Source organism: Mustela nivalis, assembly GCF_964662115.1.
Source record: "Mustela nivalis genome assembly, chromosome: 18".
NCBI classification, from domain to species: Eukaryota; Metazoa; Chordata; class Mammalia; order Carnivora; family Mustelidae; genus Mustela; species Mustela nivalis.
In genome coordinates, this window is record NC_139037.1 from 39,873,853 (window position 1) to 39,896,884 (window position 23,032).

The 23,032-nt window shown below is 50.7% G+C and overlaps 1 protein-coding gene across 10 annotated transcripts in view; it reads right to left on the minus strand.

The window, feature by feature from the left end:
• Positions 1-23,032, minus strand: part of ANKRD27 (ankyrin repeat domain 27) — a 52,800-nt gene that overhangs the window by 13,459 nt on the left and 16,309 nt on the right. For all 10 annotated transcript variants that reach the window (XM_082708586.1, XM_082708588.1, XM_082708583.1 and 7 more), the window contains 19 exons: positions 22,290-22,400; positions 19,697-19,853; positions 18,804-18,958; positions 18,305-18,364; positions 18,165-18,218; positions 17,979-18,044; positions 17,813-17,889; positions 16,858-16,979; positions 15,389-15,467; positions 14,777-14,909; positions 9,556-9,648; positions 8,442-8,569; positions 7,590-7,672; positions 6,985-7,100; positions 6,493-6,585; positions 4,933-5,130; positions 3,598-3,657; positions 3,380-3,499; positions 2,333-2,377 (listed from right to left, as the gene is read on the minus strand). In XM_082708586.1, coding sequence (XP_082564712.1) covers positions 2,333-2,377; positions 3,380-3,499; positions 3,598-3,657; positions 4,933-5,130; positions 6,493-6,585; positions 6,985-7,100; positions 7,590-7,672; positions 8,442-8,569; positions 9,556-9,648; positions 14,777-14,909; positions 15,389-15,467; positions 16,858-16,979; positions 17,813-17,889; positions 17,979-18,044; positions 18,165-18,218; positions 18,305-18,364; positions 18,804-18,958; positions 19,697-19,853; positions 22,290-22,400 — 1,950 coding nt within the window. The remainder of the gene's footprint in view (positions 1-2,332; positions 2,378-3,379; positions 3,500-3,597; positions 3,658-4,932; positions 5,131-6,492; positions 6,586-6,984; positions 7,101-7,589; positions 7,673-8,441; positions 8,570-9,555; positions 9,649-14,776; positions 14,910-15,388; positions 15,468-16,857; positions 16,980-17,812; positions 17,890-17,978; positions 18,045-18,164; positions 18,219-18,304; positions 18,365-18,803; positions 18,959-19,696; positions 19,854-22,289; positions 22,401-23,032) is intronic.

Genomic DNA, 23,032 nt, shown 5'->3' on the forward strand with positions numbered 1-23,032 from the left:
CAACAACCACTTGTCCCAGGTCGCCTGGGTGGCTCAGTGGGATAAGCCTCTGCCTTCGGCTTGGGTCATGATCCCAGGGTCCTGGGATTGAGCCCCACATCAGGCTCTCTGCTCAGCAGGGAGCCTGCTTCCCTCTCTCTCTGCCTGCCTCTCTGCCTACTTGTGATCTCTGTCTGTCAAATAAATAAAATCTTAAAAAAAAAAAAAAAAAGACACCACTCATCCCTTCTTTTTTTTTTTAAGATTTTATTTATTTATTTTACAGAGATAGATCACAAGTAGGCAGAGCGGCAGGCAGAGAGAGAGAGAGGGAAGCAGGCTCCCCGCTGAGCAGAGTCCGATGCGGGACTCAATCCCAGGACCCTGAGATCATGACCTGAGCCGAAGGCAGCGGCTTAACCCACTGAGCCACCCAGGCGCCCCCCACTCGTCCCTTCTAACCTGGGAGAAAACTCACTCTGAGAGGGAAGCTCATCCAAAGCCACACAACTAGGAAGCAGTGGTCAGAACCTACACTCGGGCTCCCTGACGCCACTCCAGCATCCCCTCCACGCACTAGCCCCGCAGTAGCCACACAGGAACGCACTGAAGACCACCAGAAAAAGGTCAAATTTATGTTATAGTAGAAACTAGTCTCTAGAATATTAAATTTGAAAACTGGCAACAACATGAATACATTTCTAGGCCTGGTTCCGAGCACTGCGGAAGTCAGCACGTGCATGTGGGGAATGACAAGGGGTTCAAGAAGGCCACCTTCAAGCCCAAAGTCTCTCCTCCATATCCCTTCCACCTCCTGACCCCTGAGCATGGAAATCCCAAAGGCCTTGACCCAGGAGCCTCAGCTAACAGGCTAGCTGGGACAGACAAGGGGAGGGAACAAGAACGGGGGGAGCAGGGGCAGGTGCCTCGGACAGGGGTTGGAGGCTGTCACGGGGTAGATCAGTTTGGGTGGGGACTCCTGGGCACCAGGCGGTCTGCCTCTGCTCGCCACCTTCACGAATGGTCAAATTCCTTTGACCCACCCACAGAAGGAGGAGGAGTGGGTATTCATGACCCAGGGACAGTCATAATCGTTTCTCCACACAGACTACGCCACTGGTTCACACCAGGGCTCGAGGGGGTTGAGGAAGTCCTACTCTGCTTCCTCCAAACAATGCTGAGTTCTCCTGGGACCGGTCTCATGAGAAGACACATATAGTATAGACATCCTTGTCCCATTCCCCAGAGGGACCATGTGTCAGTCTGGTGCACTGATAAAAGCGAATACACTGGAAACTACAATCAGATTCCGAACATCCCCAAGGCGGTCATAATCAGACTCTAGTAACTTCTATGCTCCACCTCATGCCGGATCATCTGCAAAAGGCCCTCCTGAACCACACAGCAGCATCAAACTCCCTCGTTAGATGATTTATTCTAAGCTCCTCATAGTAACCTATGTTACTGCTCCTTTTAAAGTGGAAAACACGGGACGCCTGGGTGCCTCAGTTGGTTGGACGACTGCCTTTGGCTCAGGTCATGATCCTGGAGTCCCGGGATCGAGTCCCGCATCGGACTCCCAGCTCCATGGGGAGTCTGCTTCTCTCTCTGACCTTCTCCTTGTTCATGCTCTCTCTCACTATCTCTCTCTCAAGTAAATAAATAAAATCTTTTAAAAAAATAAAATAAAGTGGAAAACACTTCCTTTCGGGAAGTCAAAGGCAAGCCAGGGAAACCATCCATGGAATCTAAGGAAGGCTGCCTCTGCTCTCCATGACATGACCAGATGTTCCCTGGCATCTGCAAGGAGGGCTGGGGCAGACACCACCCTCCCCCAGCCAGGCCTTCTCCTCCCCAAGCCAACAGCCAGCGCCACCTCATCGGAACACCCTACCAGGACACCTGGGACACCTTGGACTCCCATGCCTCAGACCTCAGCCTCCTGCCCAGGTCCCACCACTTCCAAGGGGCCACAGCAGGGCCTCTGGGCTCTGGCACTACCCACTCCACCCGCCACCCCTCCTCTCTACCCGCCCTGCCTGAGCACCCTGCTCCCAGCTAGCGGACCGGGACTGGAGCCCACACTCTGTGCTCCCACACACGATGGGCTGGACAACACCTCAGCAGCCTCCTGGAACCTGGACGTCTGAAAGGCTTTCTGTGTGGCTTTATGACCACCTGCTTCCTTACATGACAGGGAAACACGAACACCTACATGACCCCATAGTCACTAAATGCAGCCTTGCCATGTGAAAGGGAACAGGACGTAGCTCCTGACTGAACCAGAGACCAGAAACAGGCTCAGCTCTTCTCACAACAGCAAGCTTTTTTAGACATGCTGCTAAAGACTCACCATTTCTAGATCTCCGTCAGCAACCGCTCTTAAGAGTTTTTCTACCTTAAGTAAAGGAAAAAGAATGTTAGGAAATGATTTCAATAATAGAGTAGTTATAGAAAACCCAGAAACTCTCATTTGTCTCTTGGTCTGTGGAGTTTCAACACCTCATTCAGCATCTTGCAAGCACATCCCTGAGACTATCCGGCTGGGCTGTCCAGCAGGGCACCAGCGCATACCGAACCCAGCTCCCCCTGACGCCTAGGGAGTGATCTGGTGACGTGGCCAAGGAAGACGCCGGTCACTGTGAATGAAGCACAAGCCTACAGGGTCACGTGTACTCATCACCTGACAGCTAAGAGCACACCAGGAACCATGCCAGGGCTCTCTTAGACCCTGGAATGTATCTCCTGGCTTTGTCTCCTGTGCCATCGCATCAAGCTAAGCTCTTCGGGCCCTCCAAGTGCAGGTCACTGCTCAGGGGTGGCAGGGGACGAACACCCTGCACAGAGGCAGGGAGGCTCCCCGTGCACAGGGAAACAGGCAGAAGAGTGTGGCCTGTGCATAGGATGGTCTGCTTTGTGGGCTGACGCCGGACGAGCTCACAGACAGGTTAAATGGAGAAGAAGAAAAAAAAAAGGGCTATAAACTGCTTTTCACAGAATACAACAACGTGTTGGCAAGACGTCAGGATGACCACCACTCAGGCTGACAGGGATGCTTACTCAGTGGGACGTAAGGGCGGAGAACTAAGTTTGTAAAATGATCATAGATCTGAATACCCACAGGTGACTTTCCTTAGACTTCTTCTAGAAGACACCCCTTTCTCCCTCTGTCTCACACACGCACACACTATCCCCAAAGCAAAGAGCTGCTTTAGGAGCCGCACATGCAAGGAGCAGGGTGAGAACTCCTGACTGGGCTCCCCTCCGGGCCGTGCCCCACACGCTGGCCCAGCAATGGCAGCGGAGGCCCACTGGGCAGCCCTCGTCGTGCCTGGCTCTTTAACCAGTTGCCTCGACACAGGGCTGCCCTCGCATCCGCCCTCCCATCTGCGATCCTCACCTCTCTGTAGTCCTTCTTGGGCTCCTCCTGTCTGGAGCTCACCAACGCAGAGGAGAAGCTGGAGGTGGAGGAGGCCTGGCTGATGGAGTCCACAGGGTGCTGAGGGGGCTGCACGGGGACCTGCGGCCACGGGGCCCCGACAGGAGAAGGGCCTCGTGAGGGCCAGAGAGCAGGCCGTGGTCTGCGGGGGGTACCCAAGCCCAGCCCTGTTCACTCACCTCTGAAGACTTCCTCCTTCTTTCCAAGGGCAGATGATGGGTTTCCATTATTGACAGAATCTGGGAGGAGAAGGGGACATGAAAAATACTGAGAAAGGTTGCCAGAGCAGTGTCACCCGTTCGTCTAGCTGCCTGCCCATCTCCTCCGAACATCACGCAGCTCCACCACACCCCTGGAAAGACAGAGAAACCAACTCCCGAGTGGGCGGGAGCTCCTACAGGACCACACAGAGCAGGCAGACCTCACGACCACATGAGAGGTGGACATCGTGCTGTGTTTGGAGGACACACGCAACATAGTACTACTGTTCATGACAGAAAGAGGGCGGGAGGAAACACCTGGACGTGACGGGCACATCCGTGGCACAGGTCACAGAGTGGGTGTCACAGGCGTGTACTCGTCCCCAAGCTCCCTGAATCGCACACATTAAATAAATTTGGCTTTTTGTGCATCCATCATATCTCAATAAATGGGTCAAAAGACAAAAACTGCGCTCCTCAAAGAGATGTGAACACCCAGAGAGAAGCCCGTGGAACAGAGCTGGGAGCTCTAAGAGTGGTCGGTAAAATGTCACGAGGCGGACGGCAGAGCCTGCGTGAAGGGAAAGGGCCAGAGGCCGGCATCAAGATGGCATCTCTCTCATGTGGGACACACAACCACCATACACGGGACATGGTCTGATGGCCTCGGGCTGGCCACGCTTCTCCGGGGATATCCCCTGGGCCAGAGCGGCTGCGGGAGGCAAGGCACAGAGAACCGGCCTCTGCACGCAATCCCCCCGCCCCACTCCCCACCTGCTAATGAGCGGAGCACTTTCACGACACGCTGCCAGACCCTGACGTGGTTCCAGAAATCACCAACAGGAAAGGACTGATTCATTATGAAAAACCGTACGCAACGACGATCAGAACCGGCCAGAAGAGAAGAAGGCACTTCGGAGCTGAGGACGGAAGTAACAGGAAGACAGACTGCTGCTCCCACGCCACAGGCCCTGTCCCTGCTTCTCTCCACCAGAACCTCTGCCCCATGTCCGCTCCCCCACCACGTCACCTGCTCTGAAACCAACCGCACTTAGGGGCCAGGGCCAACTCTTCTGGGACCATCTCTTGGAACAAGACTGAGAAAAACTGCTGGTAAAGCTGGAGATAATATAAATAAGTAAAAACCCACGGACGACCAGATCCCAACTGCAGCAGGAAGGGCGCAGGCCAAGTTCGGGCCTCAGGCACTAATGCACCGCTTGTCCAGCACGGCCAAGACCCAGTCTTTGGACATTGATTTTTTTTGTTGTTTTTTTAAGTGATACTGATGCTCTGAGATGAAAACAAAGCTACCTTTGAATTTAGTGCACACTTCAGCGGTGTTTCTTTCAGCCTGTTCTGGATCTCCGTGGATGCTCCGTTTTGTAACAGCGTCTCTATGATGCCTTGGTAGCCCCACCGTGCAGCTATGTGTAGTGGGGTGTCCCCTTTCTCGTTACCGATGTCTAGTCTGCATGCCTGCACGTCGTAGTAAACCAAGGCCTTCACACACTAAAGAAAATGGGAAATACCACCAGTAAGTCGCATGCCATGCCGCAGGCAGTGTCTGTGGACCCCACAGCCTCAGTCCGTGCCCCACTTCCATCCAGGCTCCTCTCAGCAAGCGAATGTACAGAAATAAGAGAGACAGACCTCACGGTTACCTCCTCAGGACACATCACTTTTTTGCAAACTGTCGATCAGTAAAAAAAGGCTGAATAAATTGTGATATATCCAACTGTAGAAGGGAATGACCACAGCATGTCAGCGGATACCGCTGTCCTGCAAGGCCCGCTTGCAAGGCCAGTCCCTGACTTGCAATGTTCTTCAGCTTGGATTTGTACAATGGCTTGCTGTGTCTAAATGGTGCAACAACATGGGTTAGGCTGAACACCTGCTTTCCTTCTAGGAGTCTGGAAGTCTGACATGTGGTAGGCCTGGCGTTATTTACATGACCAGTTTCCAGTAAAAATCCTGGGCCCTGAGTCCCTACAGAGCTTTCCAGGTTGTCCACCTGTCATATTTGCTGTTATAACTCACTGCTGGACAAACTGAGGATGTCCTGTACGTCTCCCTGGGGAGTGGACACTTGGAAGCTTGCATCTGGCTTCCTCTGGACTTCTTTGCACCTTTTCCCTTTGGTGACTGTGCTCTGGGTCCTTTGGCTATTGTCCATCAGAGTTGTGGGACTACATGCTGAGTCCTATCAGTCATCCCCCGCAAAGCACTGAACCAAGGGGTGGTCTTAGGGACACAGACGCAACACATACAACAGATCACTGTGTAGTGACGAAAGGACGGGCTGGGGCTACGTTTACGGACCTGCAGGATTTCCATGATCAAGGAAGAAAGTCGCTTTATAAAGATGGGGAGGGTACCATTTCATTTTTCCACATCCACCCCTAACGCAGCCTCAGGCTTGGGTATGTGTAAACCCACCCCAGTGTTACCACACAGAGAAGATGGGAGAGGAAGCGGTCAGGACAAAAATCACAAACACAGACTCACACGCACACACACACACAGTTGGCTGTTAAGGGGAAACAGAAATGATGCAATCGTCACTATTACTATAAAAATATAAAAAGTAAAAACTGAAGGTGAACAAAGGTAAGAACCAGATGGCAGCAGGCAATGAATGAAAATGATTTTAATTTCAGGGTACGCTAACGGGCAATTCATGTTTGGATTTCTGTTATTTCAGCGGAGCAGCTGTAGTAAATTTAAGGCTTTTTTAATTAAAAAGAAATTACACGCCAAATGTTCCAGTAACGACCAACATGAAGCACGACATTCAACCAACCAGACGTTTGCATCTCCCAGCAAGCGAGAAGTGGGGAACTCGGCCACCCCGGGCACAGAGGCACCACTTACGTCTTCGTGGCCGTAGGTGCAAGCCAGGTGGAGAGGCGTGTTGCCGTTGTTGTCCTGCACCTCGGGGCTGGCTTTATAGTGCAGGAGCAGCAGCTGCCGAGAGAAGAGAGCATGCAAGTGAGGCCCGTGCTTCCTCAGGCAGCATGGCCCAGAGGCTCACGGGGGAGGTCGCACCTTGCCACCTGCAACCTTAGTGACCTACGCTACAATTAAAATTCCACTCTCATGCTCATCCTTCCCTTTAAAACGTGGAGAGATTAAAGAACAAGGCCCACAGCCCCACCCTCCTCCCCCAAAGCCGCCACGACGTTTCACATCGACACCGAAGGGCTCTGTCCAGTGGGCCCACAGGGAGGTGTCGTGGCCTAAGACACATGGCCCATCCCGGCAGGCTGCAGCAGGGCCAAGCTGCGACGCAAGAGCGTGACCATGATGCAGCTGTGCGGAGCCAGGCTCCTGGGAGCACGGGCACGGGGATGGCACCCCGCTCACCGTGGCACTCTGATAGCCCTTCTGGCAGGCGAGATGCAGGGGGGCAGAGCCGTGATAGTCCGTGGCGTTCACCACCGCACCTCTGGAAACCAGGAAGTCAATGAGGGATGCCTGCCCTGCAGAACAGAGGGGTTTTGCCACGGGGAAGGAAAGAGCAGGGGCTCTCCGAACCCTAAACCTGGAGTCCCATTATTTTGCCCTCTTATTCTCTGGCAGGGAACACACTAGGAAGTGTTTTTCCCCTGGAGAGGAGCCCGAGCTAACGTTAAGTCAGACTCTTGATTCAGGGCACTCTGGAGTGGACCCCCCCTCCCCGCCACTGGCCCTCTGGAGGGGGCTCAGCTCTAGTCCACCTTTCAGGAACAGAAGGTAGGGGAAGAGAGTCTTAGATATCCACAGAAGAGTCCACAGTTCCTCAGTTCACAGGATGGAATACTGTGCAACTGCTAAAAAAATTAGCAAAGGCCCTGGGCACAGCCCACGACATGGGTCCTTCCACCCCCGACTCCGCCGCCCTCTGTCAGTCAGGCCTCTACTGCGCCACCCCTGGCTCCATCCCTTTAAGGCAAAGTAGCCCAACCATAGGCCAACCCAAGACCACATACCACAGAGGGCGGCCACATGGAGCGGTGTGTGACCCCTGTCATCTCTGGAAAATGGAGTGACAATGGAGGGATCATTCAGCCTCCTAAAAGAGGAAGAAGAGGGGGGACACCTGGATGGCTCAGTTGGCTGGGCATCCAACTCCTGATTTTGGCTCAGGTCATGATCTCAGGATTGTGAGATCAAGCCCAGCATTTGGCTCATGCTGGGCATGGAGCCTGCTTAAGATTCTCCCTCTCCGGGACGCCGGGTAGCTCAGTGCATTAAAGCCTCTGCCTTTGGCTCAGGTCATGATCCCAGGGTCCTGGGATAGAGCCCCGCATCGGGCTCTCTGCTCAGCAGGGAGCCTGCTTCCCCCACTCCCCCTCTGCCTGCCTCTCTGCCTACTTGTGATCTCTGTCAAATAAATAAATAAAAATCTTAAAAAAAAAAAAAAAGATTCTCCCTCTCCTTCTGTCCCTCCCCACCCCTACTCTCAGTCTCTCTTTCTAAAAAAAAAGAGAGAGAGAGAAAGATGGAAGATATAGAAAAATACACCCTAAGAATGGCAAGGAAAAGCCTCTCGCTTCCAGGCTAGACATGCCAGAGTCCTGGGGCTAGCAGACCCATCTCAGGGTGTGAGCCAAGCCAGATCTATTCAACAGTGTCCCAAAGCTCATCCAACCCCTGCTCAGTCTCCTGCAGGGTGAGGCATCTGGTTCCAGCGTCCCTGCCCTACCCACCCTGTAGGCTCTGACACCCAGCAGAAGAGCCTGACAAGGGGAAGGGAAAACCACAGCAAACTAGTGGAGACATCTCCCCGGGCCTGCACCTCCCACATGCCGCACACTGAGCCTCTGTGGGGAGCCTCTTACCCGGAGACAAGTTTCTCACAGTCATCACAGAAGCACAGAGGGTGACACATCCTTTGGACGGCATCTTTATCTTGGTCATCTTGGCTCAGAAGTCTCTCCACTTCTTTCTGGTTACCCGCCGCTATGTGCTACAAAGGGACGTCAAAAATACTATCAAAGTGAAGGAATTCTCTTCTTCAGGCGTGAATGTTTGGAGCCTCCTTACAGAAACACGTATCTGGGGGCACCTGGATAACATGACTGGCTGTCTGGGATGTGTTCTGAAATAATCTGGGCAGACACAAAAAGCAGGTCGGGGATGGAGACGAAACAGGACAGAGATGGCCACGTGGCTGTGATTTACATTCTCTTCTTTTGCAAATGCTATAAATCATCCGTAGCTTAAAACGACAACAGGACAAAATTCCCAAAGCAATGGTGGGGGAGGATCATGCTTCCTGGAACCTCAGAGTGGACGCAGGCTCCTCCCTAGAACATGCCTCCGTCCCGACCTCTTGGGTCCTAACAGAGCCTTGGTTTGGGGGGAACAGAAATGGCTGCATTAGCACGAGAGCCCATTAACAAACAAGGCTGCGGAGCAGGGCTCAGCCCCGTGACTCCTGGATGTGTTCCTCTCGGGGAGCGAGACGCTTTGGGGAACACGCTGCCCCAGCCCCCACCCAGCCCTCGCCGACCACCCAGGAGGGCACCTCACTAGCCTCCCAGGGGTCGGTCACATCTGAGCAGGGAGCCGCTGCGTGCTGAGCTCTCGCTCTAGCGCATGCTCCCATGAATGTCGGCAGCACGGGTTCCCGGAGCCCAGGAGAGGCAGCAGCTCTGCTGAGACCACCCAGGGGGGCACCTCGGAGCAGACCCTGACGAACAGGTGAGAGAGGACAGCCCAGGCACAGGGCTCCAGGCGTGCTGTCCCTCTCGGCCACGGCACAGCACACCTTGGGGGAGATGCACAGACGTCAAACCCCAGCAGCCCAACCATCCTCTCTGACCACCGACGTGAACTTCGGTGTTGAACCAAGCACATCCCCCTGACGGATGCCGGAAAGATCTTAGAGATGCGGAAAAACGAAACATCCCTCACGGGCCTGTGCCCTCAAGGGCCGTGCCGGTGTCTTACCTTAAACAGACAATCAATGGGAGTTGAAGTCATCTGAGACAATAGGCTCATTCTCTGCTTCAGGAACAGTCGGTCACCAAATCCCTCAGACTCCTGCAGGAAAAGCCCAATAATCTGTTTTATCAACTTGTCACAACATGTCCGTGCAGACCCTTCCACACGGAGAACCTAGGAGCAGTCCTGGCTACCTCCTCACAGAACACGGTCGGCAGAGCCTCTGTCCCTAGGCCAGAGAACAGATCCTCATCGGGCTGGGCAAAGCGCTTCCCATCTGTCCCCCCAGGAAGCAGCTGCTTGACGGGGGACGGGGGGGCGGGTCTGGGGGGCACGCTGCCTCTGTGCGCGCATGGAATGTGTCTTTACTCAGTGTGAAATGTAGCACGTTCACACTAACCTCCTCTAGGCAGAAGCCTGGTTTGCCCTGGCCTCCTCCTCTCAAACCACTGCTCTACAGCCTGCAGAGCCTTAGCCCCTGCCACTTTATCTGGGCATACAGAGAGGACAACCATCTGACAGACTGTTCTAGATTTCCCAGTGTCACCCAGCAGGAGGGAGAAAAGTCTTGCTCTCTGAACATCCTTACTAAAATAGCAGATGAAGGGGCGCCTGGGTGGCTCAGTGGGTTAAGCCGCTGCCTTTGGCTCAGGTCATGATCCCAGGGTCCTGGGATCGAGTCCCGCATGGGGCTCTCTGCTGAGCGGAGAGCCTGCTTTCCTCTCTCTCTCTGTCTCTCTCTGCCTGCCTCTCTGCCTACTTGTGATTTCTCTCTGTCAAATAAATAAATAAAATATTTTTTAAAAAAATAAATAAATAAAAATAAAATAGCAGATGAAGCTGCTGCCTTCAGCTCAGGTCATGATCTCGGGGTCCTGGGATTGAGCCCCACATCCAGCTCTTTGCTCAGTGGGGATCCTGCTTCTCTCTCTCTCTCTCTCTGCCTGCCTCTCTGCCTAAGTGTAATCTCTGTCAAAAAAAATAAAATCTTTGGGGCACCTGGGTGGCTCAGAGGGCTTAAGCCTCTGCCTTCAGCTTGGGTCATGGTCCCAGGGTCTTGGAATCGAGCCCCACATCGGGCTCTTCACTCGGCAGGGAGCCTGCTTCCCCCTCTCTCTGCCTGCCTCTCTGCCTACTTGTGATCTCTGTCAAATAAATAAATAAAAATCTTTAAAAAAAAAATAATAAAATAAAAATAATAAAATAGCAGATGAACAGGGCCACCCTTCCCGAATCCCATAATACACGGGGTCTCCCCTAAATAAGAAACCCAGGTCTTCATGTTACAGGTAATGTTTACTCAGATACACAAATCTAAAAACGCATCCTTCTCTATGAAATAATTCCTAGCAAGACAGTTCAACCCTCGCCCAACCACCTCAACTTGACTGATGACAGATGAACTTCCTCAAAAAAGTTTCCGTGGCAGGTAAGAGGGGTTTCTGCCCCCAGCCAGCTACTGCCAGCAGAACTCACCAAACCCTGACAAAGGTATGGGATAAGGCCCATTACGGCTAAGTTCTGACGCAAGATCCAGCTAAAGACAGAGCCTGGGTGGCAGCTCAAGGGATGGCCCCTTTCTGGGTTCCTCTGTCGGCACGGTCCCTCACACCAGCAGCCCTAAGAGCATTAAACACACACCAACCCCTCAGAACGAGAGCCCGTTTGCTGCCAGCTGCCAGTTGCTATATGAAGCTCTAACAACCTGTTTTACTCAGTGATTTGTAGCCAAGCAGATTAGGGTCAGAGAAACGTGAAAGACACTGTCATGTCAGTAAATGTGAGGTTTCCCTCCTCCACTCTGGCTGACTATATGAAGAGCGATGATGAAGAAAAGCAAGTCCTTGGGGCCTGAACCTTCAAGGAGAAATTACCTACTAGAAGATACAGCATATCAGCTCAGATATATCTGGGAAGGGGGAATATATTAGTTATGAGAAACCCAGTACAGTGAGAAAGACCAGAAGCCCACAAAGCTGAAACAGAGAAGGGAACCAATTCTTTTAAGGTTTTCCCTGGTTTTTGGTCTTCAAAGGTTAAAATAGCGTCATCCCACTAATGCTCATTTTCAGTAAGCTAGTCTTTATTTACAAGACTTCTAAGTCTTTAAGCTTAAAGAATGCATGTATAGTCACCTCAGGTACAATAAGATATTAAGGGGGGAAATTTCGGTGAAGCTACATCATAGTATATAAAGAGGCAATAGGAAGACAAAATTTGATTTACTGATATTGAGTCCTGACTGCTCTCCAGAAATGTCACCTGCTGTGTGGAGAGCCACCTGAGCTCCTTTCCCAGGAAGGGACACGGACAAATCACACTGGCTTCACACCTTCCAAGACAGAACTGCACTGGGACAGGAAGCCAGTCAGCAGCTAAGGCTGACCAAGGCCAAGGCAGAACCTCAGAGCTAGCATCACAAAAGACAAGGAAGCCATGACACCTGTTCTGTCAACACAGGTAAGAGCATCTCTGAGGCCTGTCCCACTCAAGGCCCAAGGGGCTGGCTCCACAGCCAGCTGTAAGGATAAGGCACACCCTGTCCTGACACCTGATGGGACCAACTGCCCCCATCCAGGAAGGCAGGACCAGGACCAGGGGCAGACACCTCAGACAAGAGGGGCACAATGGGCGGTGTCCCCACATGGCCCACAGAAGCCATCCACACAGGATGCCCCAGAGAACCAGGAAATGAGACACCAAGATGCAGGGTTGTTGGAAAAGCAAGCTGAGGACAGGAGTATCAGCTCATGCTTCACACAGGCACTTCCAAACCCCCTAGTTCATTCTTGGAAACTCCTAGCAAGAGGTGAAACATACAGCATCACCTTCAGTGTAGACACGAAATGGACAGAAACTGAAGAGATGTGGACTTGCCCAGGGATAAATATAAGTACTGGGCTTGAACCAGCACCAGCATAAGAGGGGCCACCCCTCAAAGCCTCCCCAATCCAGGGGCGCCTGGCTAGCTGCTAGCTGTCGCTGAAGCACGTTGAGTCTCGATATTGGGATTGTGAGTTCTGGCCCCACCATGGATGTCGAGGTTACTTAAAAATAAAATCTTAAATAAATAAATAAGTAACAAAGAAAAACCAAAACAACTCCTCCAATCCCACTCCAGATGTTGTCTGAAGTCCAAGTGGGTGTGGGAAGCCGACCGGTGCTGTGTGGTCAGCCACCTCCTTCTACTCTGGTCAAAGGCTCCAAGTGTTAGCTGTCTACAGGCCACAGAAAGCAAGCAAGCAGGACAGCCAGCAAGGGAATGGCAACCCCTCCCTCCAGGCGACAAGATGTGCCCTTGAACCCATCAAGAGGCATCAGGCAATTCCTACCATCAGCCTACGTGCCAATAAGAGGAGCATAATCTCAAATTTCAGTTAAAAATACAACTGGAGAGGGACGCCTGGGAGGCTCAGTCGGCTAGGTGCCCGATTCTTGGTTTTGGCTCCAGTCATCATCTCAGGATGGAGCCCTGTGTCAGGCTCCTCACTCACCGGGGTGGTCTGCTCCACTCTTTCCCTCTCCCTGTCTCTCTGCTCCTCCCCCTGCTCACGCACTGTCTCTCTCTCCCTAAAATAAGGAGGACACACGATGTGATGAACACTGGGTGTTTTACGCAACTAACAAATCACTGAACGCTGCACCAAAAATTGATGATGTACTATGTGCTGGCTGACTGAATTTAAATTTTTTTTAATTTAATCTAAAAATAATTAATTAAATAAATAAATATATAAATAAAATCTTTTTTAAAAATTGTATAGGCACAGAAAAGACACATACACCAAACCGTTAATAAGTCATCCCTGGCTGGTGAGTTTGAGAAAGGTATTTTTTTGTCTTCACTGCAAGTGTATACAGCTGTCCCTTGAACAACAGAGATCTGAACTGCACGGGTCCACTTGGATAAGGACAGACATAGTACATTCCTCTAAATGCAATGTGTTCTTTCTCATGATTTCCTTAATAACATTTTCCCCCAGCTGACTTTATTCTAAGAATACAGTATAGGATACATATAATAAATACTGTATGTGTTTTTCGACTATTTATATCATCAGGCCTCTGGCCAACAGCAGGCTACTGGTAATTAAGTTCTTGGGGGATCACAAGTTACACGCAGATTTTCAACCATGTGGAGGGTCAGCAACTTAAACCCCTGCATTGTTCAAGGGCAACTGTATACTGTAAATATTGCTTATAAGCAAGGATTAGTCTCCTAATCAGAAAAACAAAAAACAAAAAACTATCCTTTCGGGAAAAAAGACTGTAAAATGCTATATACAATAGAATTTAAATCACGTGAAGTGGACATGGATGGGAGAAAGATGGGAAAACACATAAACATTTTAATACTAAATGATCTCACTCAAGTGCACCTATCTGGGCAGGTCTCTGTTTTTTTCCAGCTGTTTTAACTTATTATTACTTGGGGAGATTCTAAGATCGAGGGAATGCTCAGTCCTCAGGACTCCTGGTGTGCGATACGGGAATCTCTTCACCTTATTACTTTCAATACTGCTGAAATTCTGTGCATACTGTCACATTTTGCCAGCTGGTGCAACAAGCTAGCAACGCGATCTTGGTGTAAGATCTCACACGTCACATAGAAATACAAGTGCCTCCCCTAAGGAACGCTCACCAAGAAAATCATAATAAGGCTGGTGAGTCCTAAGACTGCATTATGTCAATAATCCCATCACTTGCCTAGATATCCAAACTCCTGGTTTCTAGCCTCTCCCTTCTGCCTATGTGCTTTTTTTTTGAGGATGGCAAGGACTGATAAAGCAGACAAAGCAGACAAAGCTTTTAACTGTGAATCCCGGCCATATTCTGCCAACTTGCACACCCAACTGGATGCTTGACGTTGCAGGCTGCTGGATGGCTGTCAAGCCCCACAGTCCTTAGACAGCAGAGACCCCATCCTTGGGAGACCATTTAAGAATCCCCCTCCCCCAGGGTGCCTGGGTGGCTCAGTCAGTTAAGCGTCTGCCTTGGGCTGTGGTCATGATCTCAGGATCCCGGGATCAAGCCCCGCGTCAGACTCCCTCTCCCTCTGCTTCCCCTGCAAGTGTGCTTCCTCACTCTCCCTCTCAATCTCAAATAAATAAATCTTGAAAGAAAAAAAAGAAGAAGAAGAGCCACCCTTCTCCACCCACCAACCTCAGAAGCCTACCAAAGGTGCCCGGACACCCACAAAGGAAGGCCAGGGCAGGAGGGATCTTACGGGTGGCTTAACAGAGAGGCTTCCTTGACGAATATATTCGATCGCAGCCTCAATCGAAGTCAGGCAGTACCCCAATTCATCTTTTGCTGAGCTGCTGAATCTGAAGTTTTTGATGTAACTCAAATTTGCCATCCTAACAAAAGGAAGAAAAATATTTTCACTGTTGAGGACCCAATTCTCACATCTCCAGGAACAGCACTATGGGCGTGAGTGACTGAAGTCGGTTAGCTCCAGGAGCTCTGACACTGCCCACTTAAGCCCTGGAGCACATAAGTAAAACTTCTTGGTCCTTTCCTGGAGTATGCCAGTTTTGAAAAAGCTGACTATTATAAAGTGAACTGGGGGCTCCCGTCAGAAGAGGACGGGCTTTGGAGCCAAACACAAGTGGAGTCAACGTTCCCACTCAGTCACTGACTAGCTGCATGTTCCAGAACAAGCAACATAAGCTCTCCGGGCCTTAGTTTCCTCATCTGTAAATGGGATGACGGACACCATCTGCAGCGCAGACACAGCCATGGACTCATAAGGGACACAAAATTTCCTGGAGTTAAGCTAAAACCACCCCGGTACAACGCTGCCATTTTGCAAAAGTATTTTAGCAGAAAATATTACCAGTTGGGGATCTCTGTTTTCACAAGCAAATACAACAGGACTGAGAGCAGATCATCAGCACACATGGTCTCCAAGTTAACTGCGGGGGGAGGGGGAACACATGTTCAAAGCCATCATGAGACCAACAAGTACATCAACGCCCCACCATCACCCAACCCACAAAGCCACAATCCAGCAAGACTACGTATCAGGGAGAGGTTCCACTGCACAATCTCCTTGATAGTGTCCTGCACTGACGTCCCATTTGCGGGGAAAGCAAAAGCCCAGCATTCTCAGAACACGTGTAAAGGAAGGGAATTCCAAGCAGACCCCCTCCCTCGCCACCTCCCAGGAGGTTCGAGTCTGTGAGGGCAGACACAAGGCAAAGGTGCGCCCACCTCTTTCCTCCTGAGATCATTGCCATTTTATACACTGCCACGTCTAATGCTCATGTTTAGCTTCTTTTAATTTTTTTCACGTTTAAATTCTAAGGAAGCCATTCACATGTCTAAAAAAAATCTGAGTAGCACAAAAGAGCAAACTGGGGTTTGGTTTCTCCCACCCCTGCTGCCCGATCACCACCCAGAGGTTACTGCTCTTGCTGCCCTCCTAACCTCCCAGAGATAGCCCAGGAGCTCACCACCATGCATACAGACACACAGCTGCCCCCCCCCTTCTGGAATGCCGTTAGAAGTGTACCACATACACTCCCTTTCATTTCACTTAAAGCGCTTTGATGATCACCCCCTATCTGCACTCACAGATATGACTCCCCCTTACTTTTTTCTTAGCTTCTTTTGCTTTACTGTTTGTAAGGGAAAATTTTAAGCAGACACAAAATTAGGAAGAAGGGTCTAACGTACACTTGAACCCTCATGTCTCCATCACCAGCTTGGAACATTTTTCTTGGAGATTAAATGTTTGTAATTTTGGCCAAAGAATTTTGTCGCTGGAACACAGATGCAGGAGGGGGCCAGTGAGCACTGTGGCCCTGGACTAAAGAGCCAGCAGTGAATGTCCTGATGGGGATGTTCAATGATCTCAGGATCTCAAGAGAATGCATGACAGGAAGTTTAAAGCCAATCATACATATTATTGTACCTTGGCAAGCTCAGACTTGCACTGTGGACAGTGCCTTTCTGGAAACAGAAAGCTATGGAAAAGGCAGGTTCTCAAAGAAACTGTGCTGTTTGGATTCTGATCTACAGACCAGCCGCATGGTGCTGGGGCAAGTATAGGGAAGCCTGGCTGGTTTGAGGTCACTACTTCTGCACCATTATTCTCTTGCCCTTATCTTGCCTATCCTCCCCCAGACTCCTGTTGCTAGGCACCCACGCATCAGAACAGACTCTGGGGTACTGACGCAGGGGTGCTCTGCGACACATCAGCCCATCTGTGTGACCCTTCAGGACGACACTGCTCCTTAACAGACTTTTGCACCTGGACATAAGTGTCTGTGCCACCATCGGGCCCCTCCCCTGAGCACAAACCTCTCTGGCTGGGAGACTGGGTTATGAGCTGCACCACCTTTCGCAAACATATCAACTTCTGCTGTGGGGAAGTGCATTTGTTCAGCTGGGCCAGCTCTCTCTTTGCACGAGGTATGTTGAAGCTGCAAAATAATTCGGAAAGTGACAACTTAAGACCGCACTGGGCGGGCCCTTCTTCCCTGATCTAACAGCACACCTCAGATTTACCCTGCTTACGACAAGCCGTAGGTAACGCCAAATGAAAAGAAAAACTCGGGCTCCAATCAGAGGCAAGACTCAACACCTCTGAATGTCCCATCAAAGAGGCAGGACGGTAGAATGTTAGGGAAAAAAAAAATCCTTAGCAGGTGCCTGGGTGGCTCAGTGGGTTAAGCCTCTGCCTTCGGCTCAGGTTATGATCTCAGGGTCCTGGGATCAAGCACCACATCAGGCTCTCAGCTCAGCGGGGGGCCTGCTCCCCGCCCCCGCACCCCTGTCCCCGGCCTCTGCCTGCCTTTCTGCCTACTTGTGACCTCTGTCAAATAAATAAGTAAAATCTTTAAAAAAAAAAAAAAAAAAAAAATCCTTAGCCCCAGAGTGAGATAGCTCAAAGGGGTTAAAACAGTCTCAACGTAAACACTTCATAATACCAAAGAAACATAAACTAATTCAAAAGCAGGCGCCCATCTGGCAGGTGAGGTGCATGTCTGTATGCGGGACCCACCTGGGTGAGCAGTGTGCCCATCAAGAGACCAGCTGTGCGGAAGCCCCACCCCTCAAGCTCCAGCTGGCCACAAGGGCAGGAGGGGGACCCCTGCCAACCCCAGTCCTTTATCTTGGGTCACAAGGAACTGCACTGCTCCTCGGAAGGAACCGAGTGAAACCAGGGTGCCCTCCCTATGGCTGAGAGCCTTGTTTCCAGAAGCAGAGGCCCCAGCCCCTGAGGGGGCCGAGCTCCAGAGGCACACGCTCTTACCTGCACTCGGGTTTCACGCCGATGTCCTTCTGCTGAAGATCCTGAAGGCTTCTTGTGATTTTGTTAAAGGCAGCGTCCTAATGGCAGATTTTTAACGAAGCTTCACATTTTTACACAGCTAAGAATAAAAGGCTTCTAATGGGGATGATGGGGATTTAGGACATACCTCACTTGCCTCCATGGTCCCCACATATTTAAAGATCAGATCATAAATATCGTGCTGGACGTACATCTGTGGAATCAACAAACAGACCACAGACAGCCATTCCGAGGGTGCAGAGGGGACAGGAACCCTGCCCCTCCCACCCCCTGCTCCTCTGCCTCCTCTCCCTGCCCTGGCCTGGCTTCTTACCTCCACTGCCTGCTTTAGCAGGTTCATCTGGGCCTCCTGCTTGGCAAGCATTTTCTGCAGGACGAGAAGGTAACGTTAAAGACCTTGGACTGGCACGTGAGCAAACTGCAGTTCTGTCTTTTGGAAGTCCTGAAGCTTACCAGGTGAGAGTCCCTCAGAAGCTGCTGGAGGCATTTGGTGTAGAGAGCATTCACTGAGTCCTGTGTAAACCCAGAGCAGAGAGACAGGTCACTCAGGACCCAAGGCCCCCAACACAAAACCCAAAACATGCCACACGTCCCAGAGTGAGAACACGTTGCCAGATGTACTTCCCGGGGGACAAGCTTTAAGTCCTGATACAGGCTTATCAAATAAGTCATGTGATTTTTTTTTTCAACTTTCTTAAGTGTAGATGCATGAAGGGGAAGAGAGAATTTCCCTTGGGATTCACACATGTGATAACAATATTCATTTTTATACACTGTCATGTTCAAGTTTTCTCCAGGGGCTCCTACTAGTTTTATTGTTAGAAGGAAACATTTAAACAAGGCTTCCAACAGGGGAGGCAGCAAAGTTTCAGGGTACACTGGGAAGGAGCCCCTGTGTTCTTGAACCGGCCTGAGCCAGGACACCCTGGCAAAGCAAGACACAGCTACTGACTATGTGTTGACGGAGGCTCTTTCTTTCACATTCTCTGAATGTTCGCTGGAAAGAAGCAATGCTCCTGTCGAATCTCTCTGCATGTCTTCCCAAAAACTCTCTCACATCTTCGATGGTTTTCAGGGTAAACGGATCTGAAGATGTTGAAGGCTCTTCTGAAAAAGAGACAGTGGGTCAAGCTGGCCGAAGCCTTCCCAGTTTCCTAATGGGGGAAGTACCACATCCTTTGCCCTGCTCCCCCAGGGTCTGGAGCCCCATCTTCCAGCAGAGGACAGGAATTATTTCAAGATACTGCACAAAAACAGCCTCATTACAGCACAGCTCAGGGTCCAGAGATCCTGGCCCTCCTGAAGCCCTTTCCATGGACAAAACAATTTGAGATCGTAGGGATGACCTAAGAGGCTCTGGTGAGGAAGCCCGGACTCCTGGCAATACAGGACTCAGAGTACATTCAGCACATTGTTATCTCAATTTCCTGGAACAACTGAAGAATTATTATTTATTAAAAATAATGAGCTCTCAAAGAGACATAACAGTGGGGCTGGGTGGGCAATAATGACGTTAAGAGCTGGCTCTAACATTGAGGCCCAGTGTCAAAGCCAGGGCTGCCACCCTGCACAAACTCCAGTGGGCAACATTTACACAGAGGTCTGAATGAATATCACCTTCCGGAATTGTGTAATGCCCAACCTGGGCAACCATACACAGCAGCCCCCAGTCCCACTGTCTTAGCTCAAGATGACTTTTTGATTAAGCTCTGGGGAATTACTCTAAAGTCAGGCAGGCTTCTAGTGGGCTCTTGAATATTTTATGGGACGTTTGTAACAGCTATGTCAGGAGGAAGTTGAACACCGTTCTCCAAATCAGGGGGAAAGGGTTTTCTCCCAGAATACCTGAACTCTCTCTCTTTTCCAAAGGATGGGCTATACACAGTATGCTGAAACTTTCTTCTTTTTCGTTGTAGAAAGTTTCTTCAAAGAGAATGGGCACTGAGAGAAGACAGGCGAAACCAGCTCCTAATTTAATCCTGTTTCCTTGTATAAAGACATCCTGGAACAAGAGAACAGTCACTGCAGCAGCAGCCAGCGGTGACCGACGAGCCCCCTGGCTGGCCCCCAATAGGGCACTGCTTCCGACCTGCCCTCCTTTGCTTCAGTGGGGCTTTACCAGGACGGGGGGGGGGGCGCGTGAACACTCTTCCATTTCACTTTTTGATACTAAAATGTTTTCTTTCCTCTTTGTTCACACTGTAGCTACAGCTGATCCTTTTTAAATATTGGGACAGAGATGCATTAAGCTGGTCCTTGGGGCCTTGAGAAAACCTGTACCCTCTGGGAAAGGAGGAAGAAGGCCCTCCTGGAATGGCCTGGCGCTGCAAGGAGACGCAGGCGGGGAAGGGATGCTGCTGTCCCGGCCACATTCAGCACTCTGGCCACAGCTGGGGTGCCCAGGCAGATGAGATGTGATAAGCCCGACTCCTCTGTTCTCCTTGTAGATTTGGCTTCCCCGAAGAAAACAAACTAACAGTGACTGGCAGGGCGAACAGGGCTGCTGACTCCCCTCCACCCCCCACCGCCAGGCTGGTGTCTAGGTAACCCCGTGTCCTGTCCTGTCCCTCCTCTCCCGGCACAGGCCCACACAATCCCTGACTGTCAGGTCTGAGGCACTCACCAAATGCACCTGGCCCCATGCCAGTTCTGGCAAGGAATAGAACATCCCCCTCCCAGAATCTCTCTACCTCCCCTTAAAAATTAAGAAAATGTCGGGGCGCCTGGGTGGCTCAGTGGGTTAAGCCTCTGACTTCGGCTCAGGTCATGATCCCAGGGTCCTGGGATCGAGCCCCGCATCAGGCTCTTTGCTCAGTGGGGAGCCTGCTTCCTCCTCTCTCTCTGCCTGCCTCTCTCTGCCTACTTGTGATCTCTGTCTGTCCAATAAATAAATAAAATCTTTAAAAAGAAAAAAGTAAAAAAAAAGTGTTAAAAAAAATTAAGAAAATGTGGACCCCAATGTTACCCAAAGGTAACATCCACAGTGAGAAAGACTGACATCATATGTCTCTGGTCACGACACACACGGAGTGATAAAACGCCCTCCCAGCCACGAGGGAACCTCCGAGAACCCCAGGCTGAGGGAGAGTGTACAAAGCAAAGCCGTCCATGTCATGGAAGACAAAGACAGCCCAAGGACTGCACCAAGTCACAGGAAACTAAAAACACCAGCAACTGAAGGCACTGCAGGACCCTGGATCTAAAAAGACCAAAAAAATCTACAAAAGGATATTATTTGTATAATTAACATGATTTGTATGAGGACAGCGTGTTGAACAGTTCACTTTCCTGAGTGCACTCACTCTGCGTAGTTATGCAAGAAATGCATGTTTTAGAATAAAGGGACATAGTGTCTGCAACTCACTCTCACTTTTTCCGAAAAAGATTCAGAAAAAGCTGTACTACTGTGGCGGGGAAAGGGGGAAGGGACCGATAAAAACAAATGTGGCCAAAGTGCTCACAGCTGACCAACCAGGGGAAGAGCAAAGGAGAGTTCTTCGGGCTTTCTCTAGGTTTGAGATGATTTCAAAAGAATGCTTTTTTTTTTTTTTCAGCTTATTTATGTTTTTTTTTTTAATTTTTATTTATTTTTAAAGTTCTTTTCAGTGTTCCAGAATTCATTGTTTATGCACCACACCCAGTGCTCCATGCAATACGTGCCCTCCATAATACCCACCACCAGGCTCACCCAACCTCCCACCCCCCGCCCCTCCAAAACCCTCAGATTGTTTTGCAGAGTCCACAGTCTCACGTTCGTCTCCCCCTCCAACTTCCCCCAACTCCTTTCCCCTCTCCAGCTCCCTATGTCCTTCATGCTATTCCTTATGCTCCACAAAGAAGCGAAACCATATAACCGACTCTCTCTGCTTGACTTATTTCACTCAGCATAATCTCTTCCAGTCCTGTCCATGTTGATACAAAAGTTGGGTATTCATCCTTTGGCTTATTTAAGTTTTAATAACACAGCTGTGGTTTTTTTGTTGTTTTGCCTAATTTAAGTTTTAATAACATATTTTTTTAAGAATGTTTTTTAAAAAGTTAAAATTCATCCCGGATGTCCTGTTTGTGGCCAAGAAACTGATGAGCTCTCAAGAGCACGGGGATAAAACAGGTGTAGAGACAGGACCTCCATGAGATATTCCAGAGACTCCCTGACTTACCAGCAGGAGGCCCTTGAGCTGAGGAACTCCTCCCTAACCCTCCCCACCCCTCCCCACCCATCCTCCCAGGCAGAGGCCCAGCCAGGCCCTGCTCAGCTACTACCTCCTCTTTCCTCAAAGGCAGGGAGCCCTCCAGCCCACCCCCTCCCCTGGCAATGTCAGAGCCATTATTTATTTACCACAGCAGGGACAGGGAAAGATGTGGGACCCCCTGCCTTCCCCACCGACTCCCAAACACTGAGTGAGGGACCCTGGCTGACCCACAAAGAAGTGAATACCTTTCCATTTAAGGTCTGGAAGTGTTCTTCCACGGGGATCAAAATGTAGGACTCAAACTGACAAGTGGATTGAATGCTGCTCGACAAGCTTCCCTTGCAGGGTACCAGGACCTGCAAACAGTAGGCAGAGTGAAGAGTGCGGGAGGGGCCACTCACAGCTCCAGCTGGACACCCCCCGCCTGGAATGCTACTGGCAGACGGAACCCAGCGACTGGGGTGACAGACATCCTGGTGGCAAAGCCGCGATTCCCCAACCTGGGCAGAGGCCAGGCACGGTGCCCCTCCAGGCTTGTTCCCACACCCATTGGGTACCCCCCGCCCCCACATCCAGGTGCCCCAGTCTATTCTCAACAGACTCGGGAACAACTCCAGAGGAAGACAGGGCAGTTTGGAAAGAAGAGAAAAAAGTCAAACTAAAAAGTCACATGTAGGCACCTGCGTAGCTCAGTTGTTAAGCATCTGCCTTAGGCTCAGGTCATGATCCCAGGGTCCTGGGATTGAGCCCCGAATCGGGCTCCCTGCTCAGCGGGAAGCCTGCTTCTCCCTCTCCCACTTCCCCTGTTCCCTCTCTTACTGTGTCTCTGCCAAATAAATAAATAAATAAATAAATAAAATATTTATTAAAAAAAAAAAAGTCGGGGTGCCTGGGTGGCTCAGTGGGTTAAGCCGCTGCCTTCAGCTCAAGTCATGATCTCAGGGTCCTGGGATCGAGTGCCGCATCGGGCTCTGTGCTCAGCAGGGAG